The sequence below is a fragment of the Aptenodytes forsteri genome, unplaced genomic scaffold, assembly GCF_000699145.1.
Source record: "Aptenodytes forsteri isolate BGI_AS27 unplaced genomic scaffold, ASM69914v1 Scaffold82, whole genome shotgun sequence".
Classification (NCBI taxonomy): Eukaryota; Metazoa; Chordata; class Aves; order Sphenisciformes; family Spheniscidae; genus Aptenodytes; species Aptenodytes forsteri.
The window spans coordinates 93,301-104,256 of record NW_008795490.1 but is presented as its reverse complement, the minus strand read 5'-3'; the positions used below and the strand labels follow the sequence as shown (position 1 = coordinate 104,256).

At 34.4% G+C, this 10,956-nt stretch overlaps 1 protein-coding gene across 1 annotated transcript in view; it reads right to left on the bottom strand.

Annotated features, from left to right (window-relative positions):
• The window catches only part of ADGB (androglobin), a 149,397-nt gene that overhangs the window by 59,746 nt on the left and 78,695 nt on the right, over positions 1–10,956 (bottom strand). Inside the window, 6 exon segments of the mRNA XM_009281545.1 lie at positions 724–853; positions 2,954–3,121; positions 4,612–4,726; positions 6,864–7,005; positions 8,020–8,122; positions 9,845–9,920. Of these exon segments, the coding sequence (XP_009279820.1) occupies positions 724–853; positions 2,954–3,121; positions 4,612–4,726; positions 6,864–7,005; positions 8,020–8,122; positions 9,845–9,920 (734 nt within the window).

Genomic DNA, 10,956 nt, shown 5'->3' with positions numbered 1-10,956 from the left:
GGGAAGTGGTTGAGTCACTATCCCTGGAGGTATTTAAAAGACATGCAGATGTGGCGCTTAGGGACATGGTTTAGTGGGCATGGTGGTGTTGGGTTGATGGTTGGACTCGATGATCTTAGAGTTCTTTTCCAACCTTAATGATTCTATGATTCTATGACTAGCCAGCCAATACGATAAATTTTCAAAATAAAAGGCTTAAAAAACAAGCAAGCAAGCTAGCAAACAAACAAAAACCAAAACACACCCCCAAACAAACAAAAAGAAAAACAACCCATCACCAAGAAATAGTTGAACTTTCAATGAAGGTACTAACTTGAGTCTTCCTTCACTCTTATTTCATGAACAATGTATGCATTTAAGGTCTTTTCAGCTGGTAATTTGAACGAGAGCCATGATCTGCAGTACATCAGGTAAAAAAGCATCTGTAGATGCTTGTTAATGCTTGTCGATATTGACAAATGCAAGTCAAGGAAGACAAAGGACAATTTTATAAATTTTATAAATTAACAACACATGAACAGACTTTCTGGAACAAAGAAAAGGATCATTTCTATTCTGAGATGAGTCTCAGACATGCTGTCAACAGTAGAAGGCTTACGCATCTCATAAGAAATGAACCATGCTTACTTAGGCAAGAAAACACAAGATTAGTGAAGAGTTGGCTTCCTTCAAAATAAGAATAGGCAGATATATTTGAAGCGATTAGCAATACCAGTACAGTACCTGAAGACACAGTGTCATCCTCAGTGTCTTTAAAATCCAAAGTGAAGGACCTGAAGGCAAATTTATAGCTGTAAGGTGCCTTCTTGCCTAATACATCTTTGATCAAATACCAAAATGCACTATTGAAAACCTAAAATCAAAAAGAGGAAAAGCATTCAAAGAATGATTCATTTTTAAAAGCTGATTTTTATTGATTCTCATTATTGTTTCAAAAACTGTTTAGCTCTTTTCTTTTTTCATGTAAAAATGAAGTCTTTAACTTCCTCTAACAAATACGGTATCTGAAAACTAGTCCCAACTGTAGGACTACAATGCTTAAAGCCAACAATCAAGAGAAAACCTGTTTCATGCCTGGCTTATTAAATACAAGACTGATTCTACAGCATAAGTTTTTATCACCCAAAAATATCTTAGTAGTTTACGTGAAGTGAGTTGAGGGTCTCATGCCAGAGGACAGAAGAACACTTTATAATCACCATCATGACATGACAACTGGCATTCTTATTAGAGGTTTTAGAACAGAGACCAATAACTGAACAGGCATGCTTACTGAACTAGGAGGTGGCTTACTGAACTAGGAGGTGGCACCACAAGGAAAAGTAGGAATATAATGATGGGCCAGAGGGGAAGATTTGGTGTCCTACTTATATGACTAAACTGATGGCTCTATTTTTATTCTCAACATATGGATGCTCTTTAAAAAGCAGAAATCCAGTCTCTTTTTCCTTCTTCCAATAGATGGAAATTTTAGAGTGTGTTTTTCAGAGCTTGTTTCATAATTTGAATTGAAGAACATAGTAATAACTTATTGGAAAAGACATAATTTTTCTTTTTCATTGTCCTTATTTTCAGATTTTTCTGCTTTCTGGAAACATTTTATCCTAAATTATGTATTTTAATAGTAATAAACACTTCCTTTATTTTGAAAGATTTAAGACTGGTGAAGAAAGAAGCTCCTTTACTACATTCTTATGTTCAGAATAATTTTTCACTGCATTAAAGATAGATAATTTCCATATTTTCATTCTTAAATCAGCGTTGGCTCAGTGCCTCTCATTTATCTCATTTCTGGTTTTTTATTCCTTTATAACTCTACACTGGTCTTCTTAGAGGGGGAGAGAGGAAGAGATATAGATATGTATGTTCATGCCTACTGAATTTTTCTTAAGGTCCCTAAGTTTTACACATATTTCATATGAGCATATACATTTAAAATGTGTATTTTCCATTCCAGCAAGGTCAAATGGATTTCTTCTGTTGGACTTGGCATGAACATTACCTCTTTCATGAGTGGTGCACCTGGAATCGTTCTTTCTTAATTCTGTTGTTTTGCTGAATTTGAGCCTGGTGTCAAGCCCACGTATAAAAGCACTGGCTTAGATGTTCTATTTTTTAATATCAGTGACTATAAAAATATTAATCCCTTTCTTCTATTCTGTCTTTTAAAATACACAGTCTAAACTGCATGAGCTTTCTAGTACTTTGAAGAAAGTAAGTGAATCTGGAATATATAAAGTACTGACTGCAGAAAAATAAAGTTATAGATAGCAGTATTATCAACATTTGCATATACATAAAAATTGGCATATCTTTTACACAACTTTTTTGCTGCAATCATTTTATAATATTGAAAAGCTACAGTATAGAGATCTACAGAAAAGTGTAACATTTTCATCACGTATCTAAAGACCCTTTAATTTATCACACACACAGAGCAGAAAAGTTGAACAAGAATGTTGCAGTTTCAAAAAACAAAGAAAAACAACTCAGAAATACTGTGAGTGAAAAAAACTCATTACTGTCTTCGGTAATATAAGCTGTAATAATGTTTTCTTGTACCATCAACATTAGGCACAGAAAGAAATCAGTCTGGCTTTTCTGCATTTCAGGTAGTGTCTTTTAAATCCAAAATTAAGTCATAAAGAAAAATAAGCTGATGCTTTTTGCCCCAAAGTGTGCTAAACTAAACTGACAAAATTAGAGACTCAAATTTAGAATGTGCTACTCTGTGCATATTAAAATTTCTTCATATTAAAAGAAGATAATTACAGTACACAGTTACAAGTTATGTCATTTGGGCTTACACTTAATAACGAATGCCACATTTGGAGCACTCAGGAGGTCCTTTTTAAAAGCATAGTCACTGGTTTGAAGAGGGTAACAACAATGTTAAGTTGTTATCCAGCTTTTGTAGCCTTTAGATACGTGTTTATTAAAATTGTTTATTCACCTTGAAGTGTTCTTCAGCCATTCCAGTACCGTGGAGGCCAGGAGGACAGTGAGTTAGTTCCAACTCCTTCAAGGCTTTAGAAAGTTCAGGCTCACCGCTGAAATTATTTATCACATTTCCAACAGCTTTCAGGATAGCTGTAGCCTGTTCAATAAACCGGTAGCTCTCCTGGAGAGAGAGAAGAAAAACAACCATTGTTAGAAAGATTGCTCTAAGATTTTCTTTTGTTTTCTTTCTAGGCTGTGACAGCATACAAACATTTTTTTCTGTGCTGAAGTACAAAACTTTTCCTAAGTCAAGTAACTGTTATTAATTTTATAAACTCTAAAATCAATTAGGTCTCTGGTATTCAAAAGCATACAACATTTTCACTGATTTTAGCTATTGAAATAAAAACGTTACAACACTATAACAGGCAGCATAACATATATTTGGTAAGGATTTTATTTTTCCTGTATCATTAGTTCTAGAATATTTAATCAAAAATAAGATTCACATAGAGACTTTCTACTGCAGTGATAATAAGACTCTTGTTAGCTGAAATGCACAGCATCTCTTCTATTATAGAAGGACAGATGAGTATTTGTATCCCACTGAAAACAACGTCCAAATACGTGCTGCCTAAAGCATCATTAATCTTCATCAGGATTTCTGTGCAAGAATGTGGATGCTTTCCTGCAAATGACACTCTGCAGAGAAATTGCTGTCTTCAAAAAAAGTGCAGAGAAGACCCCAGGATATAATTCTGCTTTATCATCTTCATGAGGAATAGCTTTTCATCCACAATCTGAAGTCAAGGGGATAGTACAGCTACAAGACATTTTTAATGGCCCAACTTTTTATATTTAAACTTCTTTGCCACAATAAATATAATAAATTTGCATAAGCTGCTTTAACGTCCTATTATTAGGACCCTGAATCTACACTGCTATATAAATTTGCTTTTACACTCGCCTTTCAAAATATTTTGGCACAACTGTGCTCTAGAAGCTATACTCCCTCCCCCCAGCACCCATGACAAATATTTGGGCCTATTACTTGCCAAAGAAATCTTGAAAATATGGATGGCAGTGATATCTGTCTGGATTGTAGGCAACAAAGAACAAAAGCTGCAGTAATTACTCCCCTGGGCCTCTTATCTCAGCTGTGAAAAGTTGTTTGAATCAATTGTTCGTTTTAGGTATAAAAGCTTCTCTGGGACCCAGTGAGTAATATGTGATCTCATGGGACAAAACAAACTTCACTGATGTGACAGTTTATTTTACTAGGCAGGTATTTTTGAATATTAATTAATATCTGTACATGTATTTTATCACTTCTATCACACGCCTCAGAAAGAGAGCTTATATACTACCTCTGACATATATATTTCAACAGTATTTTTAACATTCCATTTTACGCTGCTGTTCTATGTAAACCACAATACTACCCAATGCTTACTTACATATTTATATAAGACAATTATTGCAATACCCATCTCAGTGCCTACTGTTTTGTAAAACACATTTCTTTTATGTACTTAGTTTCATATTGAAAATAATATTATACCATTAAATATAATAACTGTAAATGAAGATCCAACAATACTTCACTTTAAAACTAAGTAATAGTCAGAAACATCTTTATCACAATGCTTTACTAGTTCTGGTTATGCATACCTTTTCAAGACCTGGCATCACAGTATCCTCTTCTCCAAAGACACATGGCACCATGCTACACAGATGAATATGGTGCCCTATGGGAGAACTTACTGTGAAGAGCAATATGTGTCGCCTGCATTCAAGAAAAAAAAAAAATCCCAAAAACACTTTTTCTTTTTTTAAATCACAGCAATTCTTAAGCTTTTCCTTTCATACATTTGGCAAAAATGAAATCCATTCCTAGATGTACTGGCTCTTCAAATCTGGCATTTATATCTCCTTCCTTCTCAAGAACCTCCAAACATAGGTAGTAGGTGAAATGAGAGAAGTCACTATTATTTTATTTTTATTTTATTTGTTTAGGTTTTATTTTGGTTTTCTTTAGCAAAATAGGTAGTTTCACTATTTCAGATGGATACAAACCCAAAGTGTTTTAGTCAGGATTATAGTTAGCTACACTTAAAGACATGTTTGCTCTAGAAAGCCTAGAGAAGAAGTCAAGTGTTCTGGTCATACATTACTTAGATCATAATTTCCATGTATGCATTGACAAAACCAGAAAAAATTAACACACAATCATGTCAGGCTAGATGAACACTACAGAGTGACCATTTTATGGAGCAACTGTGGGCCAAACCACTCAACCGTAACCTCCTAAGGTGGCAAACAACAGAAATTCATTATGTCTTATTGGGATACACTCATCTCAGCTCATTCTTGTTTGCCTGATCGTATCCTATTACAGATTCCAATCATAAAAGAAACCATTCCTAACTATAATTACACACACAGGGGATTCATGCTTTTCTCCCCAGTTAACAATGTCCTGTAGTCCCACTGAAATACTTGAGGAGCTTGCTGATATCAAATGGTGAAGCTTCACAGTCTTATATCATTGTCAGACTAGCATTTAGCTGGAGAAGTTAATCCAGGCCACAGCTTCAAAGTGTTAACCAGAGATCCGGCAGTGAGAGTAAGAAAGGAGAGTTACCCCCGCCACATACACTCACACTTTTTTAATTGCATCTTCTTGTGAGTGAAATTTGAAATGCCCCCTGGCCACCAACGGACAGAGGGAAAAAAGTGCCTTCCTGGCTTAGCAAGTCATTTCTCATTTGGAATGAAATGGAGGAGCAGTCAATAAGCCCATTTGTCTCCCACACCTGCTGTAAATTAAAGCTTCCTGAAAGCCTGCTGGCTCTGCCTGAAGTAGAGAGAATCAAAGGTGAGAAGCTTATCAATTTGAGCTGCCTATATCTCTGGTAGTTTTGAAATTTGCAGATGCAAAAAGATGTACGTTTTTGGCTTCCCTACAGGACAGAGATATGCAACTTTTGGAAACTACACTAAGAATGTGTTGGCAGAGCTAACCTATAAACACAACAAGAACTTTTCCATTTTTAGTCTGAATCAAAACCAATAGAGGGCACTATTAAAGATCTTTGATTTGATATCAATGTGCTAATATTGTGGTATTTTCTTTCTATGCCTATTTATTTTAAACCTTACTTGATTTTTTTAAAATACATTTTGTCTCAACTCTTTGAGATTAAACTGGTGATTCTCTGTTTTTGGAAAAGTAGAAGGCCTCAATGAATTAGTCAGCAACTTTATGCTTATGGCAACATATGAAGATGTCACCTTCCTTGTTTCACTGGAAGTTTTTTCAGAAACTGACAAATATCAAAGGCTCCTGCATTTTATCTATCTATTTATTGAAACAATAAATAAATTGCTCTACACTGAATATCTAGAGCTACATGCAAAGAGAAATAAATCATATTAAGCACTATGTAAATGTGAAGTAAGATATGGATAACCTCAGAATTTCTCCTGTCATGTTTCATAAATCCTGTTTCAAGAAAAGCTCTGAAACATCCTGTGGTATCATCATTCTTTTACAATTCCACTAAAAGTCCTAATTCTTTAATTTTTGTTGGTACTCCAGTAAACATCTCAAAATCATTCTAGTTAGAAACACTTTTAAGTAGGAATTTGTATTCTAGTTTATTTTTTAGAAAGTCAGTGTGATTTTTCTTACTAAATGCTCTTAAATAAGAGTAAAGAATTCAAAGTCTTTATAAAGGCTTTGGTAATTATTTTAAATTCATAGCAATTTTGCAGTCTTGCCAAATCCTGGCTATTAAACCAGTTTGATATTCCAAAACCTTATGTTTTAGGAAATAAACTCTTAGTTACTGTGTAAAGTAAAAGATCATCTCAAGCCTTAAGACTAACGTGTTAGGACAGAAATGAAGCCTCGTACATACCCAACAGGAAGATTTAACACACTAGCTTTGGTTGCAGATGTATGCATCTTTAACACAAGTTCTCCAGGAGTCACACATTTCCAAGAGAAGTGTTCAACCACCAGCACACCCTTTGAAATACTAGAACATTCTCGTTTAGTACCTAGAAGAAGAAAGAAAAAAAAACCCACAATTGGGGGGGGAATAACAGTAAAATGAAGACAAATACACTTGTACAGAATCGGTATCTACTTCACAGTCATTGAAGTCTTCATTTAGGCTTTGATAATTCAGAGAAAAGAGCCAGTCATTTAAAATGCATAGGTGGTACAGAATATGGCTTATTTGTACTATTTACAAGAAAATAATCGTTAAAAGAATGTTTTAGGAGGATGTGTAAATCAGACATCTTCCAAGTCGCTTAAGGCTGCTCTAAAACTCCATAAAAATCCATTCTGTCCACATGCAAAGGAAGAAAACAGCCAAATAAAGCTTATATTTATATTATAGTTTAATTATTTTAATGGGATGGTCAGTTTGGGTTTTTTAAGCTTTCATTTGGTTCTATCTACTCTAATCTAGATTCACTAAAATTATGTCCATATCCAATGTTTAAATGTCTGATTAACTTACGCTGATTGTCATAACATGCATTAGCTTTTCTGAATGCCATTCTATGACTTCCATAAAATACAAGTGATTTTTATTTAAACCATCCAAGCTCTTGGATCTTGAAATAAGCCAGCTGTAAATATACTTAAGAGCTTACAGTGCACGAGTTTAAAAATCACTTCAAAAATAAACTTTGGTCATATTGCTGATTTTACTGCATTTTGATCAGCTAAGGCATAAAGTAGCTTGCAAGAATGGAACTTGTAGGAAAAAAAACCCTAAGAAACACAAGGAAATCCATACCAGAAATACATTGATGAAAAGCTTGCAGGAAATCGTAATAAAGAGTAAAGGGAGGGATCCTTTCAAGAAAATATTCATCATCACTATTAAATAGCAAGAAAGTATTACTTGAATATTAGTGTATTTCCTAGAATCAAATTGGCTATTTAATGCTAAACTCTCAAACTGTGCCAAAATACACCACAGCCAAACACAACAGCACAGACATATTCAAGTATGGGAAAATACAACATTAACATGCACTTTTCTGTGTTGGCCTTACCTCCAGTATCATCCCAGCATACTAATGCAGAAAAGCTAACCAGGATTTCAATTGGCATCAGACTGTCCACAAGTAAATAATAGAAGACTTGGTCATCAGTAGACTGCACAGAAAAACAGACATTTGTTCATCTTTCATTTTCATTGAATGCTGTCTGCCTGGGCTTATACAAAGTATGACTAAGATTTCGGATATTGTGACCCTAGATATGGTATGGGAAGTAAGTAATTAACTGTCACTACTTCTTCCAAATTTCAGGCGTGTCATTTAAGGCCAGAGCCTCATGCTGCATGTATAAACCATAATGTTAAGAGATAAAAGGAAACAGAAAATTTCTTGGATGAGAATGTATCTACTTTTATATGATATTCTTCATATGTACCTCAATTGTAGTTCTACTATGATATTCTTCATATGTACCTCAATTTAGTAGTTCTACTTGCTAAACAACATTCAATGGAAGACCAAAAATTTTGTTTTGTGCTGCAACTTTCTGATTCTAATTAATTACAGTTAGCTTGAAAGAAATAAACACTCAATTTGTAACACATGACTGATTCTGCCTCATTATGGTTTTTTCTACAAAAATATATGGAGGCAGCATTTTTCACTCTCAATTCTAATACATAATTCCTATGCCACCATTACAAACTATAGAATGATTCTACTGTTCCTAGAAATTCTTCAAAATCTGAAGGTGAATGAGCTTCTTTGCTTCAGATCTGTTTTAATACATCTTCCTACATTCTCCAGAGTCATATCAATACATTTTTTGTATTTGATCCTGGAATACCACTACTATTATCTTCATGCCATAATATAAAAGTGTTCTTTTATAAGTCTGATACAGAATTTACCTAATAGTGTAAACTCTTCATCTGTATCAATGTAAAAAAAATAGAATGGTTTTACAGCAAAGGGTTAGTTTTTCGGCACAATAGCACACAGGCTTACATAGTCTTGATACTGATTGTGGCTCATGAAAGTATATCGTGCAGTGATTGGGAAAATTTCTTGTGATGTGATTACAAATATGGAGAGGTGTGAAATTGCAGGTATACTACAATTATGAAGCATAATCCATATAGTTAACCTTCTCAGTACAGGATTTTACATAAAGTTTGCGCCTGAAGTTTACATTTCAGTACTCTACAATTACACTTCAGTTACAGTATATAACTAGAGCTGGAACAGGATGTTCAAGCATGTTGAACAACCTTCTGTTAATATGAACTAATGGCAGGTTTAAAGAAATACTGTCATTTCAGTGCAACTAAGGGGTATTTCTAATCACTGCAACAGAAGCTTGTAAATTGCTAAAGGACTTAGCATGTAAATAGAAAATGGAGGGCTACACTATACAGACTCCTGATTTGGGTTTTAGGTGACAGGTGCAGATGAAGGAAAATTGAAAGGCAGATTCTGCAGCTGAATTGTCATTAAATTTAATTTAGTCTCTAAATTGTTATAAGGTAGATTTAAATCAAGATAAAGAGAGAATGGAGATCTGATTCACTGTAATATATACTCTCACTACCAACTTTCATGATTTACATACTCAGTTTTTTTATTATTGTGCAACAGCATTCCATAACACTTTTTTCTTGTCTTAAACACAGTGAAATACTTCTGGATATTTGCTAGCAAACATTATCTTTGTATTGACTATAGTAATCTTAAGGCATTATTATTTTTTCAGTAATAGCAGTTCTATGTAATCTACCAATGTCATTTAGGATATATGGATTATCTAATTATGTAAGACTTTGACAAAAATTTTAAAAAGCACATAAAAACTCAATGTGTTTTGACTTTGTCAAAAAACAAAGTCATATAACTTAAAATCGGTCTTCTGATAGTTATAAGCATATGTATGTGGCTTGTGGAAAACATACAGGTTCCTAGGGAGAAAATAAAATAAAAATACATGTAGGAAAATAATCTTAGTATAAATTACATATTTCAGGTAAATGTCTATTTCATAGCATAAGATACTAATTTTACTTTCATAAATCAGAGTCCCAGCTATTTCTCAAAAATGGTTCAACATTTTTAGTTTCATAAAAGGTGAATACAATTCACCTCCAGAGAAAGCAGCTGACATTAATTTCTACCTTTGCTGCACTTCGACAGTTTTCCATTGGAGGTCAGGCCACTAATTTGTCTAATTTGAATCTATAAATGGTAATAAGCTAATATTACTCTAAAACTTCCATGCCTACCTGAATATTACTGTAATAAGGTTACCTATAAAGTCTCACTGTAAGGAAGAACTATTTTGTATAGTTTATTAATGTGCTCTTTCAATTCTGTGGTGTTTGCACACCTTCAGAAAGCTACTTAGTTCCTGGTAACAATTTTTTCTGACCTTCATTTAACCAAGGGCAACATAAATGACTTCAACTTTAATTGAGGATGGAATCAGATGCGAAGTCCAATGTTTTATGTAAAAGAAATGTTTTGATTACTCAGAAACTTCACAGGGATCCTGATCCATTGCTGACATATCAATTCCTACAATGACTAAAATTTTCCTCATTTCTCAAAGCTGATATGAACTCTGAACATTCATCTTATTTTCACTGTATCTGGGATATAGGCATGTCAGGCAAGGAAATGCTTTCAATGGAAGTGACTGGTAAAATGAAAATCTTAGGTGCCTAATTTCTTTTGAGTGATAATTTCTTCAAAGGTCAATCAAGATCATCAATCATCAATGACATAGACAGTGGGATCGAGTGCACCCTCAGCAACTTTGCAGATGACCAAGCTGAGAGTGGTGCGGTTGACACGCCAGAGGGACGGGATGCCATCCAGAGGGACCTGGACAAGCTGGAGAAGTGGGCCCGTGTGAAACTCATGAGGTTCAACAAGGCCAAGTGCAAGGTCCTGCACTTGGGTTGGGGCAACCCCTGGTATCAATACAGGCTGGGGGAT